The sequence below is a fragment of the Lithobates pipiens genome, unplaced genomic scaffold (assembly GCF_037356315.1).
Source record: "Lithobates pipiens isolate NorthernLeopardFrog02 unplaced genomic scaffold, aLitPip1_a1.2 Scaffold_27, whole genome shotgun sequence".
Taxonomy (NCBI): domain Eukaryota; kingdom Metazoa; phylum Chordata; class Amphibia; order Anura; family Ranidae; genus Lithobates; species Lithobates pipiens.
The window spans coordinates 174673603-174699340 of NW_027507788.1; the positions used below are offsets into that span (position 1 = coordinate 174673603).

The 25738-nt window shown below is 45.2% G+C and overlaps 1 protein-coding gene across 4 annotated transcripts in view; it reads left to right on the forward strand.

Annotated features, from left to right (window-relative positions):
- The window catches only part of KAZN (kazrin, periplakin interacting protein), a 319101-nt gene that overhangs the window by 279091 nt on the left and 14272 nt on the right, over nt 1–25738 (forward strand). For all 4 annotated transcript variants that reach the window (XM_077457908.1, XM_077457910.1, XM_077457909.1 and 1 more), the window contains one exon: nt 24048–24237. In XM_077457908.1, the coding sequence (XP_077314034.1) occupies nt 24048–24237 (190 nt within the window). The remainder of the gene's footprint in view (nt 1–24047; nt 24238–25738) is intronic.

The window sequence follows — 25738 nt, forward strand, 5'->3', positions numbered from 1 at the left end:
CCCATGGTGTGCTGGTGACATTGGACCCATTTTTTGGAGACCCATGGTGTGCTGGTGACATTGAACCCATTTTGTTTGGAGACCCATGGTGTGTTGGTGACATTGAAACCATTTTTTGGACATTGGATCAATTTTTTGGAGACCCATGGTGTGCTGGTGACATTGGACCCATTTTTTGGAGACCCATGGTGTGCTGGTGACATTGGACCCATTTGTTTGGAGACCCTTGGTGTGCCAGTGAAATTCCTCGATCTGATTGCCCACGGTTCCAGCCAGTGATTGCTTCAGCAGCCACTTTTACATTCACCTGCCGTGGGCTGGCACCTGCGGCAAACTTTACCAGACATGTAGCAACACTACACGGGGGAAGCGCCACAAACTCCTTACAACCGTGTGCTTTGCATACAGTTGTGGTGTGTTTGTCATCAAAAATGGGTTCAGAGGAGGCGGCGTACTGCTTCCTCACCACCGGTCAGTAGCCCATAAAGTGAGATCTGAACGCGGATCGGGCTTCAGAGGAAAGGGAGATTTAGAGAAATGTCTAAATCTACCCTTAGGATTTACATACGTTTTAACGCATAATAGCTGTTAAGTTTTTCCCTGGAAAAGAACGGAAGGGGGATTGAGAACCAAGAAGTGGTCAAGACCACTCCACAAGAGGAAAACAATAAATGCAGGATTGTTCAGAGACTGACCAGTGGTAGCATGGGGCCACCAGTCTGGCCTAAGCATTCATATATGGCAGGCGTCATCCTAGGTAAGTGGACGGTTGCAGACCCCCGTGGTAGACCTGCCGACTGGCAGCTCTCATTTATGATGGATGTATTATCTTTAAGAGGAATGCTCCCTCTTGTGGCCAGAATCGATCTCTAGCAGATTGCCATTATCCTTCAAGGATTTACAAGATAAGTCCGCTAAAGTCTTCAACATCAGAAAGAACTCGCCTTGCACACTCTCTGTTCCAATGACTCCAGAGAGACTGTGGGCAAGATTAGCCGCTTCTATTACATTGACCTATTTTATAAGTCCATCTCGGGCCGGCTGGGTTTCACTGGGATAACGTCTGATTGACATTCTACATTGTCTTGAAAATCTCACACCGGCAATATACTGCCTGATGGACTTGACAGGTAAAGTGTTGCTTTTGAAGCTGCTACATCGATATGTACTACTTGGATTCTGGAAATCCTCGGATCGCAGTTAGGTACAAGCGTACAAAGCGTAGTTCCGTGTTGTATGGATTAAAAATGTATTTCATGCCAGAAACTTTACGTTAAAGAATTTAAGGCTAATCAAAGAAGCCGATCGATACAAGCTGTGAAGTCGTTGCATTTTCTTTTCTTTTTTTTTTTTTTGCGGCTTTTGTTAGGGTAGCATATGATATGCAAACTAGAGGTTTTCAGGATCCTGAAATCTAGCCAAGCTAAACTGCCATTTGACAGAGTTGGAGCGGTGCCCCTTAGCAAACAGTTATTAATTTCCATGAAGAAATGCCAAAATCCGATTGGTTGCCACGAGTGATCTTCCCAAGTCTATTGAATCGTAACAATGTAGGCTGTTTCAGTGTTTTGTATGAACAAGCGTCATTTTCTAACACAAGTTAAAAAGAAAAAAAAAAAGCAATATTAACCCAAAAGCAAATATATATTATACTGGAGCTTACCAATTCTTGTTTGTGGTGGCTGCATTCGTTAAAAAGAAGTCTAATTTTTGATCAGAACAAGCTGCCCTGCAGATGTAGCAGTTATAGGGTTTCGACAAACCCTTTACTGACTGACAGGGGTGCTTAGAGTGATCAGCGTTTATGTAAAACCTTTATCTAAAAAGAAACAAAACTCTTGCTGTAAACTGCTTTATAAAGTGTTTAGCAGGAGTTTGGCTTCCATTTTAGTGTAATTAAATCTCCTAGTGCATCTAATGCCACGTACACACGACCGGACTTTTCAACGGACTAGGTCTGTCGGTTTTCCCGACAGACTTTCGGCGGAGGTCCGACGGACTTTCTGAACGAGCAGACTTGGCCACACATGACTGGACTAAGTCAGTTCGAAAGTCTGTTCGTTTTGAACGCGCTGACATAAACGGGACTAAACAAGGAAGTTCAATAGCCAGTAGCCAATAGCTTCCCTTGAGTCATATTTGGTCCGTCGAACCAGCACACAGACGAACGGTTTTCCCGATTTTTAGTCCGTCGGACAGGTTTGAAACACGTTTTATTTCTAGGTCCATTGAACTTTTGGGGAAACAAAGTCCGCTGGAGCCCATACACGATTGAATTGTCCGACAGATTCTGGTCCGCCGGACCAAGTCTGTTGGAAAAGTCCAATCACGTGTACGCGACATAACACTCCCCTTCCCACAGACTGACAACAGTGCTGTCCAAATGTGCCCCCTGTGCACATTCATCCAGAGTGGGGACACTCTCTAATACAGGTGGTGTGTTACTGGCCAGACCACCAGGGGAAAACCAAGGGAAAAGCCACCACATCTAATGATTGGTAATATATTACATTTTTGGCTTTGGGTTTAATAGGAACACATTCCTCCTGTTACTATTATACCCAGGTCACTTGCTGGCATTTCAACCCGCAAAAGCGTCTGCACACAGCCCAGTCTGTATGAGAAAATATTCACCCGCAAGCCATAAAGGAAGACGACTGCAAGTGAATTTTCATTATGTTCTTCATGCCTGAATGTTGATCAAGGTTTTTTTTTTTGGGGGGGTTTCTATGCAGTCATTTACCCGTTTTGGGTTAGTGAATCAGCCTGAGTATCTTGGTGTGGACCACAATGTGGGGGGGGGGGGGCGCGGGGGGAGTTCAAGAATAACTCTCCGGATTACCCCTGCAGGGGTATTCAGCATCAAAACATAGTTTCCGACCCCCATTACTTTCCAGTCTTCGTAGTCCCAGAGCTTATCTCTGCACAGACTCGCCACTTTGTCCCTGTCAGTTTTGCGAGACGTGAAATGCCCACCTGGGCTGCACAGTCTACCACCTAATAACACACCAGGCAGCCATCAGAAATTTGGGGTCCCTTACATAGTTGTAGGCCTGCCCCCCGCCTCCTTTCTACCGGGCCTGACCAGAAACATATATTTAGCACAGAGACACCCCAATATATATTCAGCACAGAGACACCCCCATATATATTCAGCACAGAGACACCCCCATATATATTCAGCACAGAGACACCCCCATATATATTCAGCACAGAGACACCCCCATATATATTCAGCACAGAGACACCCCCATATATATTCAGCACAGAGACACCCCCATATATGTTCAGCACAGAGACACCCCCATATATGTTCAGCACAGAGACACCCCCATATATGTTCAGCACAGAGACACCCCCATATATGTTCAGCACAGAGACACCCCCATATATGTTCAGCACAGAGACACCCCCATATATGTTCAGCACAGAGACACCCCCATATATGTTCAGCACAGAGACACCCCCATATATGTTCAGCACAGAGACACCCCCATATATGTTCAGCACAGAGACACCCCCATATATGTTCAGCACAGAGACACCCCCATATATGTTCAGCACAGAGACACCCCCATATATGTTCAGCACAGAGACACCCCCCCATATGTGTCCAGCCACAGAGACACCCCCCCATATGTGTCCAGCCACAGAGACACCCCCCCATATGTGTCCAGCCACAGAGACACCCCCCCATATGTGTCCAGCCACAGAGACACCCCCCCATATGTGTCCAGCCACAGAGACACCCCCCCATATGTGTCCAGCCACAGAGACACCCCCCCATATGTGTCCAGCCACAGAGACACCCCCCCATATGTGTCCAGCCACAGAGACACCCCCCCATATGTGTCCAGCCACAGAGACACCCCCCCATATGTGTCCAGCCACAGAGACACCCCCCCATATGTGTCCAGCCACAGAGACACCCCCCCATATGTGTCCAGCCACAGAGACACCCCCCCATATGTGTCCAGCCACAGAGACACCCCCCCATATGTGTCCAGCCACAGAGACACCCCCCCATATGTGTCCAGCCACAGAGACACCCCCCCATATGTGTCCAGCCACAGAGACACCCCCCCATATGTGTCCAGCCACAGAGACACCCCCCCATACGTGTCCAGCCACAGAGACACCCCCCCATACGTGTCCAGCCACAGAGACACCCCCCCATACGTGTCCAGCCACAGAGACACCCCCCCATATGTGTCCAGCCACAGAGACACCCCCCCATATGTGTCCAGCCACAGAGACACCCCCCCATATGTGTCCAGCCACAGAGACACCCCCCCATATGTGTCCAGCCACAGAGACACCCCCCCATATGTGTCCAGCCACAGAGACACCCCCCCATATGTGTCCAGCCACAGAGACACCCCCCCATATGTGTCCAGCCACAGAGACACCCCCCCATATGTGTCCAGCCACAGAGACACCCCCCCATATGTGTCCAGCCACAGAGACACCCCCCCATATGTGTCCAGCCACAGAGACACCCCCCCATATGTGTCCAGCCACAGAGACACCCCCCCATATGTGTCCAGCCACAGAGACACCCCCCCATATGTGTCCAGCCACAGAGACACCCCCCCATATGTGTCCAGCCACAGAGACACCCCCCCATATGTGTCCAGCCACAGAGACACCCCCCCATATGTGTCCAGCCACAGAGACACCCCCCATATGTGTCCAGCCACAGAGACACCCCCCCCATATGTGTTCAGCCACAGAGACACCCCCCCCATATGTGTTCAGCCACAGAGACACCCCCCCCATATGTGTTCAGCCACAGAGACACCCCCCCCCCATATGTGTTCAGCCACAGAGACACACCCCCCCCCATATGTGTTCAGCCACAGAGACACCCCCCCCCCCCATATGTGTTCAGCCACAGAGACACCCCCCCCCCATATGTGTTCAGCCACAGAGACACCCCCCCCCCCATATGTGTTCAGCCACAGAGAAACCCCCCCCCCCCATATGTGTTCAGCCACAGAGACACCCCCCCCCCCCATATGTGTTCAGCCACAGAGACACCCCCCCCCCCATATGTGTTCAGCCACAGAGACACCCCCCCCCCCCATATGTGTTCAGCCACAGAGACACCCCCCCCCCCCCATATGTGTTCAGCCACAGAGACACCCCCCCCATATGTGTTCAGCCGCCCCCCCCCCCATTGGTGGCTCTGATAACACACCGGGGTTGATTTAGTAAAGGCAATTAGCTTGTGCACTTTGTAGTTGCAGTTGCACTCTGCAAGGGCATTTGCTCCAGAGTTTAGTAATTGAGGCGAGGCTTCACTTTGAAAATAATACCCAATCCACATGCAAGGAAAATAAAAAAAAAACTGCTTTTTTTTTCTTGCACATGATTGGATGATTGAAATCATCAGAGCTATGCTCATTTACAAATCTCTGGAATAAATGCCCCTGCAGAGTGCACATTATATTTGCCTTTCGTAACGGCAACTGCCTGATCAGATCTGGCCACCTTACCTTAAAGTGGTTGTAAACATGAAGAAAAAAAAGACAAAGGCATAATGAGCCGGTATGCTTTGCATACCAGCTGATTATGAAATACTTCCCTTAGATTGACGCTGTTGAAACGGTCCCCGTACACAGCTGTGACCAGCGTCATGTCTCCCGGAGTTTTTACCTGGTTTGCAGGCTCCGGCGATGTGATTGGCTGGAGCCGCAATGATGTCACTCTTGCAGATGCATGCGGGAGCTGCCGGTCACAGCACGGCTGCTGAACAAACGGCACAAGTGAGCCGTTACTTCAGATGACGTCGCCGCAAGCGTATATGGTAAATACTTCCTAAACAATTCAGGCTTGGGAGATATTTTCAGTACCTACAGGTAAGCCTTATTATAGGCTTACCTGTAGGTACAAGTGGTATAGGCTTACCTGTAGGTACAAGTGGTGTATCGAATCTCAGACAGCCCCTTGATTAAAAGGGCTTTGCACCTGCACCATCTCACTGCTGGTCTACAATAACATGTGGACCCAGGGTTAGAGGCTTCATCCTTCCCAAGAGTCTTTAAAGTCTCTGGACTCCAGAATCCAATCCTGGAGAAAACTGCAAACCCAGATATGCTGGAGCCCCTCAACCTTCATTAATGAGAACCACCTTGTGCAACATATGCTCCTTTTTCAACCATGGCAGGGCACAGCACTATCCCATTATTAGCTGTGTATTAATGCAATTGTCACTAGACCTTGTGCATACTGATTTAGTTCCCCCTGCTGTTCATTGCTCATGGATATCATAACCAGAATAGATTGGGGCAGATGGGCGCTCTGTGTGATTTTGAAAATTACCGTGGTCCACAGGGTCAGCCAGCGATGACAATGTAGTCGTCATTGCTGCAGTGTCTTGGCGTGTCGCCCCCCCCACCTAGAATTCTGCTGAAGTGTACTCAAATAACTGGTCTTTTCTTTTTTTTCTTTTTTTATAAGCGCTGTCTGTACAGTAGTAGCTGGCACTGATATATACAGACCTGTGTGCAGACTGGCCAGCTCTGTAAACAGTGTCTGTTTAATGTGTAAAGTGAGTCACTCGGAATGGAAGGGTCAAGAGTCATCCCAGTTCACCCATTAGGTACCAGAGATGTGCATTTTAAAGTATAATTACTTCTGATGGAAACAAAATACCAGCCCTTATATTGCCCGTGGTCTGCTTGTGTACAGGCCAAAACTATCCCACTGAATCTAAATTTGTTCAGACGTTCAATATGCAAGATTGTAAAATAATGGTCATATAATATCAGTCCTGTTCATCCCAGCACAATCTGGCAGCTGCAGCTAAGGTACCATAGACACACGAAGACGGTTTCCCAGTCTAGGACAGATCTCATATGTGGGTGTCAGCAATTAAAGGGTTAGTTCACTTTTTTTTAATCAAACACTACCTATGCAGGTAAGGGGCAATTATAGGAAAAATGATCCACACTCCTGTTATTGCTCTTAAAATTTCTTCATTTTTGTTGAATAGCCACAGTGAACAAACGCAAATTAAGTCAGTTGACGCATTTCAGCCTATAAGGCCTTAGTCATAACCCAGGGGCAATTGTAGATTTAAAAAAAACTCTGCAGCTTTGGCTAATTTATTTATTTCAGCTACTTGTATCATCAATTTACGCAGTGCTTTAAATATACATTGTACATTCACACCCGTCCCTGCCCTCAAAGAGTTTACTATCTAAGGTCCCTAACTCACATTCATACATACACATACTAGGGACAATTTAGACAGGAGACAATTAACCTACCAGCATGTCTTTGAAGTCTGAGAGGAAACCAGAAAACCCAGAGGAAACCCATGCAGGCACAGGGAGAACATGCAAACTCCAGGCAGGTATGTTGAATTGCCCTTGCCATAGGTGTAGGCCATTTGCGTATCCTTCTGAAGCCTGGTTGGGTAAGATGGCATCCCTCTGTCCTTCCGTGCTGCTAGGACATTGCTAAGAAGCTTGCAGCCATTAATGTTCACGCTCACCATCACAGGAGCTCTGTCAAACCTTTCCAAATGTGTGCTTTCTTCTCTCCTGACTGATAATAGCAAATTGCATATGAGCTGGGATCTGAAGAAAATAGGGCACCTGTGATGGCGAGGGTGAGCAGTAACGAGGATGTGAGCTTCCTAGCAACAAGAGTGGATGGAGGGACGTCTCTGAGAGGAACTCCCACCGTCCCTTAGATTGACATTGATGGGGATAGCAATATTTACAGAAAATCCTTGCTATTTGCATTGTCAGTACTGTCATAGCCTTTCCCAAACAGCCACAAACTTTCACAAGTAAATCCTTCTCTGTCAAGTTATAGGCAGGTACACCTCTTTGACCAATATCTCTATTCCCCTGGTTTATTGCAGAAGCATGAATGTTAACCTTAGCCCTAGGCTCCTGCCTAGTTTGCCTTATGGGTTCACATAAGTGTTACTGGTTGTAAATCAAAGGTGGGAAGAGGTATTGGAAAAGTTAGAAAACTTGCCCTGATCTTCGTTATTGATTCTTGTATTAATGCTCTTTTTCCAGGTCTCCTTCATACCTATAAACTTGTATACTCAGCAGAGTCAAGCATACAGGTTTATGGAGTGTTCTTAAAACACCTGCATGTCCAACCCACCTCTAAGCCCCAGTTCTCAGGCGTAACTACACAGGTCGTAATTGTGACCCGGATCCATGCTCCAGGGCACCTGTGTGGCTCCCCTGTACACCTACATAGGAGGGGCGGCATATAGGGGAACCGATCGCTTCCATTTTCTGCCTGCATCTGCTGAAACACAGATTCTCCTCCGCTCCCTCCCTCAGGCATTCAGCTGCTGCAGGAGGAAAATGGAGGAAATCGGTCTCTCTATATGCCCCCCCCCCATCTAGTTTCCTCTTCTTTCTGCTGGCCCCCTTGTTCCCTGTGCAGCTTGGTCAGCTTCCCCATCCCTCCTTTCACTGGCTGCTTTGGGGGAAGTGTCAGGATGGAGGGTATGAAAGGGGCCGGTAAATAAATCATTTGCCGGCCCCTTCCTTTTCTGAATGAACAGAGTCAATGTTTGGTACTGATCATGGACTCTGTCCATTCATAACTGAAGCATTATTAGCTGTTTACTATGCTTCCGTTTGTGAGTGAATGGGAAGCTCAGTACAGAGCTTTTCCTGTCCAATCATTCTGCACAGATCGAAAATATGGGCTGTGTCCTCAATCTCCTTTCTCTGTCTCAAAAATTAAACATCAGAGGTCTAGTTAGACCCCTGATATTTCACCAAAGCCCCTCAACGGGCTCCTAAAAAAAAAAAATTCTAGAAAATTAATAATACAATTGTAAGAAAAAAAATTAAACGGTAAAAAAATAAAATAACAAGTATAAAAATCTTCTGACACCAGTGGCGGAACCAGGCCACAGTTGCGACAAGGCCCTTGCATTCCACCACCAGGAGGAGCCCTGGCTGGAGTTCAGAGGGGGGGCCTTCAGGATTTCTTGCGACGAGGCCCCAAAGGTTCTAGTTATGCCTCTTGCTCAGTTCACACCTAAACAATTTGAAGCACTTTTCTAGACGCACTTCAACACTCAACATGTGGATTCTTATTGCATCCTATGGTGAGCATTGCGTCAATCAAAGCTGAAAAAGGAACTGAGCTTCATTGGGGCGCACATACAAAAAAATTTGCATAACATGCTTTACGCACATTTTTATGCCTTTCCTTTTCTTAGTATCCAAAGGCCTGAAGGACAATAAACTTGCCCTGTGCTTGGAGAAGTTTGGAGAACTTTGGCTTAAAGCAAAAACACTCAAGCCTAAAGAAGCCCAAGTGTGCACCTAGCCTAAAGTCTGTGGCCAGCTTTAGAAGGCAGGTATTGGGATCCCTAGAATTATCCATGCGTCTGGTAGTCAGATGTTTTAAAGAAGGCTTATCCAGTCTGGACACAGAATCAGTGTGGAGCACCCGATGTTGCCTAAATCGGGACTCAAACGTATAAGCGTCTCCTAAAAAAAAAAAAAAAAAGGTTTCCCCATGGTGTCCATCAGATTCAGGTATATCCTTCCGACATGACCTAAAAAATGCTGGTTGATTGCAACGGGCAGCAAACTTTCCTTTCATAGACTTTTAAATATCTTTGTTGCTGACTGAACATCCATTATGCTACCGATCTCCTGGGCAGCTCAAGTCAATTAATCCTAAATGCAGCATTAAGACTAATCTTGTTATTAGGAGGAAAAAAATAGGATTGAAGAAATCAGTAATCTTCTTAATTTGTGGTGAAACATTAGCAATTCACAATCTGCATTAATTGAGAAGGTTACAGTGGCTTTAATGCAACACCGATTTTTTTATTTTTATTTTTTATTTTTTTCAGCCAGCCTGACAAAGATTCGATTGTTGCTTACACAAATCCCTAACCCTCAAAGACAGAAGAGGTGTTTTAGGGCAACAATCGTCTGGAGACCAGAAATCGCTTGGTGTCCTGTAAATTGTGTTGTGCAAATATTCTTAATATCATTTTAAAATAATTGCAAACAGGCTTTTCTGCAATAAAATACTTAGCTGTCTGTTTGCAAACTCCAGTCTTCGGCCATCTTGATTGGCCAGCACGGGATGACTTAACTCCTGAGCATGCGCTGCTCAGTATACATTTCGGAACACCGCCTGTGCGCTGGGATGCTGTACTCTTGCACAAGTGGTAATAAACCCAAAAGCAAACTTGTATTCTATTACAGCTTACCAATTCTTCGATGTGATGGCTGCATTTGTTTTTCTTTTTTTAGGCTTTCTTTCTTCTATTTTCATCTAGTGATCCAGCCAGTAAGTCTGTTTGTCGCAAGAGCAAGCTCTCTTGCAGATGTATCAGGTACAGAGGTGAGACAAATCATTTAACACTAGCAGGGATGCTAACAATGATCAGCTTTTATGTATGTAAAACCTTTATCCCTAAAATGTTGCTGTAAGTGCTTATAAAGTGTGAACGGGGGTTCAGCTTCAGTTTGTTAGTGTATTTCAATCTGCTAGCCCATCTAAGATTCCTCTCCCCCCAGATTGGTAATGCTGCTATCCAAATGTGCCTCATGTTCTCCTTCGTGCAGACTGAAGGCACTCTAAGGCCCCATTCACACCTGAGCATAGTGTTTTCAGGCAGAAAATTGTGTGATTTTACAGCAATTTTGCAGCGTTTTTTGCAGCGATTTTGTGGTAAAAATTCACCAATGTAAAAAAAGGAAAACGCCCAAATCTGCCTGATTCAAGTGACAAAAAAGGGTCCAGAACTTGTTTGAGCTTCAGGCAACTTGGTGTGGAGATGTGAACCATCTCCATTGAGAATAATTGATTTTTTTCCCCTCCAGCGTTTTGTAGCTTCAGGCTTCAAGCTACAAATGCTCAGGTATGAATGGGGCCTTATACAGGAGGTGTGTTTACTGACCAGATCACCAAGTGAAAAAAAAGCCTAAAAAAAAAAACGAATGCAGCCACCACATCTAATGATTGGTGAGCTGCAATAGATTACACTCTTGGTTTTGGGTTTAAAGGAGAAGTCCAGCCTGAGCTCGTTTGACTGGGCATCTCCTATGGGTCACAGGAGTGCAATTCATTGCACTCCTGTGGCCCGTTTTTAGCAGAGAGCAGTCTGAAGTCCGCTCTCTGGTGATGTCACCAGGATCAATCCAGGCAAGGCATCATCCCGGCTCTGGAGCTCTGGATCCACCAGGTGCTTGGACCAATAGGCTTCTCAGCCTCTAAATGAGCCACTGAGATGGCCGCTCTCCACCCTTCCACAGCTCAGCGCTCCAATGAGCGTGGAGGAGCAGAGCAAGAGAGCTGCTGACTGACAGGCAGCAGCTCTCCGGTCAGAGAGGTGAGAGAACCGAGCCATCGCGGTGTTTGGTGGCTCAGTTCTCAGTGAAGAGGCAGCGAGGGACCGATGCAGCATCCACCTAGTTAAGTATGATTATGGGATATAAAAAATTCCCATACTTCTCTTTTAATACCACTTTAAGTCATCAAACACTGGCCAATCAATATGGCCAAAGACCACTATCCAGGAGAAGATGCCAGCTGCAATGAGGGACCTCACGGGCATCGGACCATTGAAACTAAGGTAAGTATTTTTATTTTTTTTTGCCTTTGTTGTATATGGTGGTACTCATCTACCTGATTCCTGCTGAAATTTTGCTTTGTCATCTACAGTGAGGGAAAAAAGTATTTGATCCCCTGTTGATTTTGTACGATTGCACACTAAAAATTATCAGTCTATAATTTTAATGGTAGGATTATTTTAAGGCCCCTTTCACACTGAGGCGGTTTTCAGGCGCTACAGTGCTAAAAATAGCGCCTGTGTAACGCCTGCAAAAAAAGGCCCCTTTCAATCCAGTGTGAAAGCCTGAGGGCTTTCACACTGGAGCGGTGCGCTGGCAGGACAGCGAAAAAAGTCTTTCTAGCCGCATCTTTGGAGCGGTGAATGAGCGGTGTATTCGCCGCTCCTACCCATTGAAATCAATGGGGCAGCACGGCTATACTGCTGGCAAAGCTGCACTTTGCAGGCAGTTTTAACCCTTTTTTCGGCCGCTAGCGGGGGTTAAAACGCCCCACTAGTGGGCGAATACCGCCGCTAAAACGACAGTAAAGCGGCACTAAAAATAGCGCCGCTTTACCACCGGCGCCCGCACCGCCCCAGTGTGAAAGGGGCCTTACAGTGAGAGACAGAATAACAACAAAAAATTCCAGAAAAACACATTTCAAAAGAGTATCTGATCCCCTATCAATAGGGGAATATAAAATATTCCAAAACAGGCCACATTAAAAGATTCTCTGACTGCTGTAATATAAATAAATATATATATATATATATATATATATATATATATATATATATATATAGTGTGTAATTATTTTTTTATTTTTTGCATTGTACATGCTGCCATTAAAAGATCCTATGCCTGCTGTACTATCTATCTATCTATCTATCTATCTATCTATCTATCTATCTATATATATATATATATATATTTTTTTTTTTTTATGCGGTTTTTTGTTTTGTTTTTTTGCATTGTACATGCTGGCATTCTCCCACTTTACATGCCTTTTATTTGCCAGCAGTCTACTTATTAGCTGGAAAAAATGAGCAGCACTGTAGCTTAGTGGTTAGCACCTCTGCATTTCCTCCTGGGCTTGCGTGGTTTTCCTCCCACACTCCAAAGACATGCTGGTAGGCTAATTGGCTTCTGTCAAAATTGGCCCTAATATGTGTGTGTGCACATATTGAATTGTAAGATTCCTTTAAAGCAGAGACTGATGGAAATGTACAGTATATGTAAAGCACTGAATTTTTTTTTGGCAATATATAAAAAATAAATAAAATGAACACAGTTTAAAAGATTGCCTCCCCTTCCCCATAGACTCGGGTTTCCCAATTTCCGAACAAGATTTGCCAAACCCTTAGCAAGTTGAATCTGGAAATATTCGCCCGTCGTTAGCAGGGACCGCTCTCCCCCCCCCCCCCCATCTGCAGTTTAAAACTTAAGCCTGATACACACTTCCAATTCTTTTTTTTTTTGCACAGGAGGAGCCGCTGTACTAACTATCTAATGTTAATATAACTATCTTCCTTGCTGTTCTGTTGTGTTCAGACTGGTGGATGGCCCCCCACCAGGACACTCCAGCCATGACTGGATGCCAATCGGCAGATATTTTTCAGTCATGACCCTTCGATAGAAGCCAGCCCAGCTGCCATACACACAGGCCGAATTTCGGCCGGTTTCTATTCAGCTCGTGTGTACTAGGCTTTATTGGCGGGTACTATAAACTTACTGTACATTTATAGATATTTTATTTTATTCAGCCTGCAACGAGGATGGCAAAATCCCCCTGCTGGGTAAGGATGAGCTCACGTGCAGAGCCCGCCAGGAAGTCGGCACAGCGCTGCGCTAATCACAGGCAGTGAGACATTGTCCTGATCCGCGGCTGCAGAGATCGGGAAATGTCTCACTGCCTGTGATTAGCGCAGTGCCGACTTCCTGGCGGGCTTTGCACATGGGCTGTATGGACACGCCTGGGCTCATCCTTACTGCTGGGTAATTGTATGTAATATCTGAACCCAAATTGCTATTGAATACCCAAAGAGCAGCTGCATCTTTTTGGATGTAGCTGCTGTTTGGCCAACCTTTTTCCTCCCAGCTCCTTTGATTTTTCAATTGAATGGATGTTGGCCAGAAAGGGACCAACATGGCCACCCTTGAAGCAAATTTTGTCTGGTTCATTAAAGTGGAACGTTACCCTAAAGGAAAAGTTTTGCTTTCCTGCCTCCTGCCCCCTTCCTCTGACACCTCGGACAGTTTTTTTTTTTTTTTTGGGGGGGGGGGGGGGGCACAGGTACCCACTCCCATTTCTGATTGGATCACCGCAGCAGTTCTCCTCCCCTTAACCACCCCCCCACCACCTCCTACCCTGCTTGCCACCTGTGGCATGTACCAGAAGGCTGTGGGACCATTGCAAAGCCTAGTGTGGCTCGCTACAACCGGCTGCAAGAAGTCACAGCTGGCTGCCCACAGTTAACATGCCGGTGTTCTGACACAAAGTGTCTGCCTATTGAACAGTGTCCGGGCCATACTGCGCAGGCACAGCGCTTGCGCAGTACAGAGGACAAAGAGGCTCCGAAAGTCTCTGAAGAAGAACGGCGCCTGCGCTCTGAGTCCAGGTTGAAGCCCCACCATCCAAGTGGACATAGGGTTGCTCATAGTAACAAGGCCCCCACGGGCTCGCCACGCTTCGGGCACGGCCTCGTTTCGCTCGGCTATTTTATATTCTAACTCTATGTCCACTTGGATGGTGGGGCTTGAACCGGGACTCACTGCGCAGGCGCCGTTGATCTTCGGAGGTACAGGGCGGACACTATGTGATAAGGGACACTATCTGATCGGACACTAGCGCCAGGAACCCAAAGACCGGTAAAGAGCTGGCTCTGGTGAGGACAATCCTGGATCCATGGACAGGTAAGTGGCCTTAGAAGTCAGCAGCTACAGTATTTGTAGCTGCTGACTTTAAATTATTGGTTCCTAGGGTGAAGAACCTCTTTAAGAACCCACTGAATTTCACACAGTGTATGCCCAGCTTTAGAGTCATCTTGCTATAAAAAATGTATATAAGCACATCGATTTTTTAAATCCAGAGTGAGGTTCCCCTTTAACATCATACCCAATTTGCATCATTCAGAGCCTGGCTGTTAAGGAGAATGTGTCTAGAGCTGTCATGGTTTTGAGGACCTTAGGAATAAGAAAACCCACAAATGACACAAATAATTCACCTCAATGTTCTGGATAATGGGAAAATCAAAGACTTACAGCCCCAGCGGGGGCAATTATGTAGACCTCTGGTGCACCAGGAATTCCTGACTTTAAACAGGCTGTAAATACTATGTCAAGACAAATGAGATAGTGTAAATACCACGTCTAAATAAGATCCCAATAGAAAGCATCTTGATAAATATCCCCTCGGGATAGAGACGTTGCTCCCTTTTTAAACACTTTGCTGGATTGAAATGGTCCCCAGTGGTGCATTCTCATTTGCACTTTGGAAGCGGTGATTGGAGCTATGAAAGGCTGACAGTTTCATTCGGTTACCGCTGCTATAGAAGCAAAATAAAATTTTGACTGAGTAATATATTATATTTGAGTTCTAGGACTGTCGGATGAAAGCCCAGAAAATGAAGGACTCGTACATTGATATCCTGTTGTGTAGTCTTCAACTGCATAGTCAACGAGGGGGGGGGTAACTATAGAACCTAACCAGAAGACCTGACCAGAACCAGAAGAGGTCCAGTGTGGTTAGTTTGCATAATGGTGTTACAGGCAGCAGGGGCATTTGAGTAGTTTGTTGGCGTACACATTTCAGGTAGGGAGGTCTCAGCCAATGCTTTCTGAAAAATGTATTCAAATTAGTCTAGTAGCCAAAAGAGGTATTGAGAGAAAATCACTTCAAACTGAGCAAATATTTGGTTGCCACCAGACAACTCAAGAGTTTATTTCCCTTTCACTCTCAGTGATAACAGTCACCAGGACAAATACAGAGGGTAAATCTCCCAAACAAGGACACACAATAAAAACCCAACAGGTGTTCTAATCCCTCTCCAGTCTATCCAAAACTGTTAAAAAAAATAAAAAAAAATAGTTTTGCCTTTAATTATAAACTGACATTCCCCTGCAAATGAAGATGCAATGTAGTTGCCTTGTGGCCCTTGTCTCTTGCCCTTCCCTCTTTTTACGCCTTTATTAGTCTCTTTGGCATTTGACATGCCCAAGTGTCTTGAATGGCCCATGCCGCATGCCCTGGTTCCTTCCTCTGACCTTTAGATCAAATGCAGGACCTGTAATGACATGGAGTTTGTAGGAAGGAACCAGAGTGTGTGGGATACAAGCACCCTTGAATGCCAGATAGAAGACGATTGGGAAGTGTTGGGAAGGTAGGAAACCTGGTCTGCTGATAATTATACTACCTCTTGTAATACACAGGAGCAGGGTTGGACTGGCTTAACTGGATGGCAGGAAATTTCTCAGTAGGCCCCCTGCCCTGGGGCCGCTTTCAGCAGGGCCAATCTTGGGCGGAAGCACCACGAGCTGAGGCGGGGGGGGGGGGGGGGGCAGGGCTGGCCCTACCATGCGTCCCGCTGGTTCCATTAGGCTGCCTTGGAGGGGAGGGGGGCGAGCGCCGCCAGATTATGCAGAGTGGGAATCTACCACTTACCCACCTGCTGGACTGGCTCCTATGATAGACAGCACACTGATCCAATGCCGGGATGTCTATCATAGGAGCCAGTCCAGCAGGCAGGTCTTCGTATGACAGCGACTGCTGGGGGAAGCGGGAGATCCCTGCTGTGTGTAATCCAGCGGCACTCCTCTCTCTCTCTCATCCCCATGCATTGGTGAGGCTGCGCTGCTTATTGGCGCTGGTGAGGCTGCGCTGCTTATTGGCGCTGGTGAGGCTGCGCTGCTTATTGGCGCTGGTGAGGCTGCGCTGCTTATGGGCACTGGTGAGGCTGCGCTGTTGATGGTACTGTTGAGTATAATACCAATAGTCAACTAAAATATGACTAAAACTAAAACAACTCAGATGACTAAAATACGACTAAGACCCCATACACACTATACAACTTTTGTTGTGCGATTTCCTTTAGATTTACCAAAACCATGTAGTGCAAGGGGCTTCCTGATTGCATACAAACTGAAACTCTTAAGGTTTGACCTCATTTGGTTTTGGTAAATATGATGGAAAAAATATACAGAAAATTGTAGTGTGTATCCAGCTTAAAACTAAAACGGCATTTTAGTCAAAAGACTAAAACTAAATTAAATTTATATTACAACGGCTAAATCTGTGTCTTTAGTGCATGTTCAAACCTTAACACTATAAAAAATAAACATGTTATTCAATTTTTACTCCAGGTGTATATGTTTTGCAGTTCTAAAGAAATAATGCGTTCAAATTTAACTAGACCCATTCGATTTTAGTCGATTAAAATGTACTGGAGATTTTAGTCAACTAAAATAAGACTAAAACAACTCAGATGACTAAAATATGACTAAAATGGCAATATAGTCAAGACTTTACATCGAAATTTGATGTCAAAATTAACACGGATTGATGGGCACTAATGGGGCTTCGCTGATGGGCACTAATGGGGCTGCGCTGATGGGCACTCGTGAGTTTAATACAGTCTTATTGTGCTTTAAAATGCATGGTTTTCCCTTTTATGAACAACAAAATTATGTTATACTGTCGGGCTGGTATAATAATGCTATGGGGCTGGTTTTTATCCCCAGTCCGGCCCTGCACTGGAGTGCTGGTTTGATTTATTTAGAGCAGCCTTTTCAACACAGAGGAACCCTTGAAATAGTTCTCTGGTCTCAGGGAGCCCCTGATAAAAATTAGAAATCTGCAACTCATGATACATTAGTGTGATGGTCAGTGGGAAGAATGGTCCTTACACTTGTGGTCATTGGGAAGAATTACCTCCTTACATATAGTTAAAAATATCAATGGTGGCGGTGGGAACTTATCTGAGAGGCAGAAATTGCCCAATGCTGAAGGAATCCCTAGCAACCTCTGGAGGAACCCTAGGGTTCCACAGAACCCTGGTTGAGAATCACTGATTTAGAGACTTGATAGGGTCTCTTTAAAGATGCCCTTGTCACTTTAGACAGTTTAGACAGTGTAACAGATTTCTCTGACTTCCTCCCACCCCAAACCCACTTATACTTTGCCCTTCTCCCTCAGTGCTCTGTAGGTCCCTTGGAGCCAGGAGTCCAAGCCCTGTATATGTTCGATGTGGAATGGTATCTCAGCTTACACAAGGTTGATGATATCACCTTCCTCCTCAAGTGTATGTGTTCAGGCCTGAGCCCTGTATCATGGGAGGGGGTTATGTGCTCCCCTACAACAGGAAGCATCAAGTATTCCAGAACAGGAGGAGCGCCCAACAATTATAACATGCATATAAGTGGTTCAGGGGTGGGCTCAGAGACCGGATCTTGGTCAAGGGGGGGAAGTGTTAAGCCCCATAAACACCATCAGATTTTCCTTCAGATTTACCAAAACCATGTAGTGCAAGGGCCTGCCTGATTCCATACAAATGGAAACTCCTAAGGTTTGACCTCATATTATAAGGTTTTGGTAAATCTGAAGGAAAAAGTTAGCAGAAAAACTGATAATGTGTATGGGGCTTTAGATCTGGCTGTAGCTTGATATAAGGTAAGTTTTTATAAGGCCTCTTCAACTCCCCTAGACATACCTAGATAATGAATTTTAGGTATGGTTTATTATTATATAGTTATAATGGTCCAGCTTGGGCCAGTGTAACCATGTACATACCATACCTGGCAGATGCTCCTCGAAACTGAAAACTCCAGTGATCTCCACTTGGATGCAGGTCCCAACCAGAGCAGCTGGCCTGATACATTCTGCACACTGTAGGTCGGCCACTCAGCAGGCAAGGCAGTGACGTCACGCTCTCCAACATGATCAATCTGAAAATGCATTGCATTTATTCAGTGGGTACAAACCATTCCCTGAATAGCGCCTGTGTTAACAATGGATCAGGCCAGACACTTGGCATGGGACCCTAAAGCAAGTGGAAATCACTGGAGTAGCTTCCAGGGCCATTGGCCACATATGGAAAATGCATGGTTACATTAGTCCAAGCTACCCAACCGGCTAACGTACATTTACGGCGGCAGGTTGGCTCCCCTGCCAAATCGCCCTACCTGTACATCGGCTCCTTTAAGAGCCATAGCAGGGCGAGCGCCCCACTGCACAGCGGGAGGCCGATCACCCACTATTATGGGCATAAGAGCAAGAAAAGGGGTTTTGTGTGTGTAAACACACAAATCCCCATTCTGACAGGATAGGAGAGACAGAACTGTTGTTCCTAGTAATTAGGAACAGTGCTATGTCTCCATCTCCAGTCAGTACACTCTTCCCACAGTTAGAAACACACACAAGGTAACACATTTAACCCCTTGTTAGTCCCCTAGTGTAAACCCCTTCCCTGCCAATGACATTTACACTCTGAGTGCATTTTTACAGCACTGATTGCTGTATTAATGTCAATGGTCCCACAAAAGTGTCCGTTCTGCCTGTCGTAGTCCCGCTAAAAATCGCAGATCGCCACCATTACTAGTAAAAAATAATAAAAATGCCATAAATCTATCCCCTATTTTGTAGATGCTATGATTTTTGTGCAAATCAATCAATATACACTTATTGTGATTTTTTTTTTTTTTTTTACTTGCCAAAAAATATGTAGAAGAATACATATTGGCCCAAACTGATGAATACATTTGTTTTAAAAAATATTTTGGGGCTATTTAGTATAGCAAAAATTTAATTTTTTTTTTCAAAATTGTTGCTCTTTTTGTGGGAGAAAAAGGACATCAATTTTGTTTGGGTACAGTGTAGCATGACCACGCAATTGTCATTTAAAGCGACGCAGTGCCATATCGCAAATAATAACCTGGTCATTAAGGGGGCAAATCCTTCCGGGGTTAAAGTGGTTAAGACAAAAAAATAAAAAAATCAGACCTAGAATTCATCACAAACTCGTGCAAGATGGCTCCACTGCAAGGGTGGATTTTTTAAATTTTACTTGGAGTTGGGTTTAGTTAGCATCTTTCTGTATTGGGACGAAATAATTATTAGATGGTCATAATGGACCCTTTGAGCAAAGTGCCTGAATTATGTATGCTATTCATGGCAACCAACTGTTTTCATTCATTATCACATGCTGCCCTGTAAACACAAACTGCAAATGTACTGTACAGGACTTCCCTAAGGTTGCTATATCTGAAGGAAGCAAAAACCTGAGCATCTCCACAGTTTGATTAGAAAAATAATATTTTTAAGAACATTAAATAGGGGAATGGTCATTTTGCGCATTCTTGGATCTTTAGGAGTGATCTTGCTTTGCACTAGAGGACAAATACTACCAAATTTTATTGGCCCCAGATTGTATAGAGGGCTTTACTGCCTAATGTCTCCCCTCTGTTATAAACCAATGTTGGCCAGAAATTGAGGAGGATGGGAGATTGCAGACATTGCACATCTTTAAAACTATGAGTTGTATTATAAGCAGGGGTGGACTGACTATTCGGGCACTGCCTGAGGGCCCCATGCTACTAAGGGACCCCATCAGAGTTGCCAGCCTCAATAAAACCAGGGACAGTATGTTAAAATCTTATGTTTTTTTTTTTTTTTAAATCCCAAGATTATAGCTGCCCCACCTCTCCAGTGCCTTTCTGTGTGTGTGTGTGTGTATTGTGTGTCTGCTGTATGTGTGTGTTTGTGTATACTCTGTGGCCCCATAATCTCCTCCTATTGCCTGGGGGCCCCATAATCTCCTCCTATTGCCCGGGGGCCCCATAATCTCCTCCTATTGCCCGGGGGCCCCATAATCTCCTCCTATTGCCCGGGGGCCCCATCTATTGCCCGGGGGCTTTATAATCTCCTCCTATTGCCCGGGGGCCCCATAATCTCCTCCTATTGCCCGGGGGCCCCATAATCTCCTCCTATTGCCCGGGGGCCCCATAATCTCCTCCTATTGCCCGGGGGCCCCATAATCTCCTCCTATTGCCCGGGGGCCCCATAATCTCCTCCTATTGCCCGGGGGCCCCATAATCTCCTCCTATTGCCCGGGGGCCCCATAATCTCCTCCTATTGCCCGGGGGCCCCATAATCTCCTCCTATTGCCCGGGGGTCCCATAATCTCCTCCTATTGCCCGGGTGCCCCATGAGTTGTCAGTCCGCCCCGATTATAAGTTTGACCTTCTTAATGCCGCAACTTAATGTGCAGATGGGAAGGAGGTGCCAGCCCATAATATGGAGGTTTTTTGACATTTTGTTCACTTTACAGTTGATAACTGTAGATTTTATTCTAGTATTATTTCGCACAAGGTCTGCTTTTAGAATTTTTATATTTTTAAAAAAAAATTTTTACCCATAATTGAACATATTTGACTTTGAGTCAAGCTCTGGCAAGTTTCATTGGATTTAAATGGGCAAAATATTGTTCCTTGGCTTTGAAGGAGCTGAAGAAAGAAGCCATATAAAATCTTTCAGTTGGCAGCTGTGACCATAGGAGGCCTCCGGGAATTTTTTGTAGTGTGTGAGGAACAGCTGAAAGTAAACTGGGAATTCCCCAAATTCCTGGAACGTTGAGTGCGCTGTGTCAAGTCTTCATACTTGTGCTATGTAAATCTACTTTCCACGAGTAATAATTACTGCTTCAGTGCAAGCAAACGATGAAGTGTTTAGAGCCTGTTCTCACATTCATAACAATTTCAGGTCATAAACGGGTGACCCAGAACACATCAACAGGCTGGCAGATGGAGTGCGATTTAGAAACTGATGCTGGAAATCTCTAGACAGTGCTATTTTTGATACCGGTACTCCGATAACATCATCTCCTCTCTTCCGGTAGATACAGGATGACCTAACAAAGGGTCTGTACTCTCGTAGTCGGCCAATTGTGTGTGCGTGATAGCTCTGGATGGATAAAAGTGAAAGTTGCTTCAGATGGATCTACTGTAAAGTGATTTTTCCTTAATAGAAGCAGATCCATGGTAGAAATATAATCTAGGAGGACCCTTTTCTGGTCCTAGGCTGCTACCCCTCTGATAGCGATAAAGGAAGCGCTCGCCAGATGGTAATTTCTTGGATGTGTACTGAGGACACTACAAAAGTTCATCTCGCTTGAAGGACTTTTTGAAACATTTTAATGGCTAAGGGCATCAATATAGCCAGCTGACTTAAATGCTGCCAGGAGACGTTAGGCTGGCCATAGACAGAGTGATTTTCTTTCCTGCAACTACGGTTCCCCCATCAACACAGACAGTGTTGCCAGGGGGTATTCCTCCTGAGAAGCCATTGTGTAGTGGCTATAACAGCCGCTAGCAATAATTGCATTTACATTCCCTCAGGCTGGTTGTACCCATGGTTGATCAATCGATCAACTTGGGCATATTCAGCCTGCCCATATACATGGTTCGAATCTCAGCTGGTATCTGTTGAACTGTCTGAGATTCGAGTAGTCTATTACCAGCTTTAGTCTTCATCAAGCCTTTCCACAGCCCCCTTAGTGCTTCTATAAACATCACCCGCTCAAGCCCTGAAGCAGGAGGAGGCGCTTTTTTTTGCCAAAATGTGTTGGGTGTGCTTGATGCTCTTAACTATTAGACCACTTTCACACTGGAGGCATTTTTCAGGCTCTTTAGCACTAAAAATATGCCTCCCCTGCAGTCTATGTGAAAGCCTGAGAGCTTTCACACTGGGGCGGTGCGCTGGCAGGGCTTTAGAAAAGAAGTCCTGCAAGCAGCATCTTTGGGGTACTAGGAGAGGTGTATACATCGTTCCTAAAGTGCCTCTGCCCATTGAAATGGTACTTTGTGGGCACTTTTAACCCTTTATTCGGCCACTAGCAGGTGTTAAAAGTGCCCTACTAGCGGCCAAAAAGCACTTAAACAATGGTACAGCACCGCTAAAAATAGCGGCACTTTACTGCTAACATGGCCATGCTGTCACTGTGAAGGGCTCTTAATGTTTCAAAAAAAGTCCTTCAAGTGAGATGAGCTTTTATACCACTACTCCGTACACATCCAAGAATTTACTGTAGTCAGTCAATGACATTACAGGCTGATGAACAATGACGGCCTTTTGGAGAGTGGCATATAGGATGGCACCCAGGAAAGCACGAAGGAGAACATAATTGCCCAGCCACGGCTACATCATGGCCCTGACCTCATCCCAAACAGGTCCACTTGAACCACGTTGGAGGAAGAGGTCATGTGACTTTTGGATAAAACTTGATATTTCAGGTATTTGGCAGCTTTTTCAGCACAATAAACGTAGGGTTTAAATAATGTGAAGTGTATTATGGGATGGCTTTCTTGTTAATTGCAGAAGCTTTAGGTGTACTCAGGTTAAGTAATGCGACTTGCTACAAAATTACAGCATTGGAAAGGAGACTGAGAAAATGTTTTTTTCTGCCTGTAGCAGACTGAGGACATCTCACACACAGGAAATAAGTTGGCGCTTGCGCCAGACTCAATGTGAACTCACCAACCTAATTGCTCATAGGGGAAGGGTATAGTTAATAATAGTCAAGATGATTTTTTTTAAAACTGACTCATATAAAAGTCCATATAAAACCAACTTGAAGGCAGTCCAGTGGAAGATAAGAGTCTTCTGGGACAGCTGAGAATAAAACACAGGCGCCACTCAAAGTGCAGTATGACAGGTTTATTTTCACAAATGGAAATGGGTACTCATGATAGTAAAATGGTAACGGGCATTTAGACACACATTGCCAGAAATGCCGTAAAGTTAGTGCATCCGTGGGGCGACACTTCCTGGGTCTGGAACACATGCAGAGTAGCGATGTCTCCTGTGCTTAAAAGCCCTTATCCAACATGGCCCCATTAGGCCTGAAGGAGCGCATGCTCTGCAAATGTGTCACCTATTGGTTCTCCTTTACCCAGAAGTGACGGCATCCCTCGGCTCCCTTTGCGTGTGTTCCAGACCAAGGAAGTGTTGGTGATCACCGGCACAGCCCGCTCTGAGTCCCCAGCAAGCAGCCCCACGGATGCACTGACTTCATGGTTGTCTGGCAATGTGTGCCTAAATGCCCGTTACCATTTTACTCTTGTGAGTACCCATTTCCATTTGTGAAATTTAAACCTGCTGCCATACTGCACTTAGAGTGGCACCTGTGTTTTATTCTCTCTGATGACATCTCAGCCTAGGCAAAGTCACTGGACTGAGGCTCATTCTGCTGTATATTATGCCATGTCTGGTATTCATGCAGACTTTTAAAGTTATTCAAATGTTTCACTTTAAGTATTGGGACACAAATTGTGGTTAACTTTGTGGCAGACTTAACACTTTCTCTTCCATACTGACAGGAATCCTTTTTTTTTTTTTTTTTTCTTTATATCTTAATTTATTTAATTTCGCTCCCTTTTTTTTGTTCGAAGAGTTCTAGAGCATGATCACCAGCAACGTTTCCTCCTTTTCAGGCCAAGCAGTCCTTAGCGACCCTAACGAAAGATGTCCCCAAGCGACATTCCCTTGCCATGCCAGGTGAAACCGTCATCAACGGGAACCAAGAATGGGTCATGCACGCAGACCTCCCGCTTACTGCAGCCATCCGACAGAGCCAGCAAACGCTTTACTACGGGCACCCTCAGCATACCGTAGACCGGCAAGGTTGGTTTTCAAGTATTGATTTGTCCTGGTCTTCAAAGGTATCCAGGCTATTAGTCCAGGCTATTAGTCATGACCTAAACTTTCCTGCAAACAGGAGACCTTCTTATTAAGAGTGCTAGATGACTTCAACCTAATTAAGTGCACATGTTGACAGCAGTTACACGGCCAAGTTCCCAGCGGAAGAATCGTGGGAGTAAATCTTTGTTCTCAATTTACTAACGAAACATAATAAAAAAAAAATAGGAATTCTGTTATTTTTTTAAAATTATATATATAATAGATATAGAGACTGCAGATTCATGCTAACCAGGGTAAAATGTCAGCCAACCCTCAGTAGCTATACAGCCAAGTTCCCAGCAGAGTCTTTGTTTTCAGTTGACAAAAAAAAAAAAAAAAAAACCTTAAAAGCTAGTGGAAGGATATATATATATATATATATATATATATATATATATATATATATATCTATCTCAAGGAATTTTTACATTTATATTTTTACACACGCTATATTACCAAAAGTATTGGGACACCTGCAAACAGGCAGAGGCGGGAAGCAGTGTCCTAGCGACCAGGAGAGATCATTTTAAAGAAGAACCATCATGTAATGCAAGTATGGACCCGTCTCTTCTTAGACAAAAATAAAAAAACATGGGGTAATATACCTTTAAACTTCTAAACAGCCCATTCAACGTTAATAAGCTGAAATGCACAGCATCGCATATGGACATAGGGCACACTGCATTTTAGCACAGCACAATGTAATTAAAATGCAGCCAACACATGTAACATGGTGTAGATAACCCTAAATTCTATGCATTAAGGTAAAAAAAAATTGTGCAGTGCTCCCTCCCCCTTATAAAAAATTGTGCAGCGCCCCATCTCAATCCAGTGATGTGCATAAGAGCAGTGGCTGTGCTGGGTCTCTCTGATCATTGGCTCACACAGCAGCGGGAGCCATTGACTCTATCGATCACAGCCAGTGAGCCAATGAGGGGAGAGTGGGGCCAAACCACTATGTGTGTGTGGATGGATGTCCGTTCACAGGAGTGTGGCTCGGGAGTGAGCCTGCTTGAGTGCCGCCATAGCAAGAGGCTTGCTATTAGGTGCTGCACTAAGCATGGTGGGGGGGAGGGGCTAGGACCACCAGTGGGAGACCCAAAAAGAGGAGGATCCAGGCTGCACTGTACAAAAGAGCAGGCAGGTATAATGTGTGCTAAAAAAAATCAGAACCTTTAGAACAACTTTAATTGGGAGGCAGGGGCAGAGGGTCGTCACCCTATAAAGGAAGTGTCTGAACAAATATCTTCATGGCAGGATCGCCAGCTTCTATTCTAATAAAAGCTGCAGATTTAACCACGTCGGCCCCAGAAGAATTTACCCCCTTCCTGACCAAAGCACTTTTTCGGCACTGCGTTGCTTTAACCGACAATTGCGCAGTCATGCGACGTGGCTCCCATACAAAATTGACGTCCTTTTTTCCCCACAAATAGAGCTTTATTTT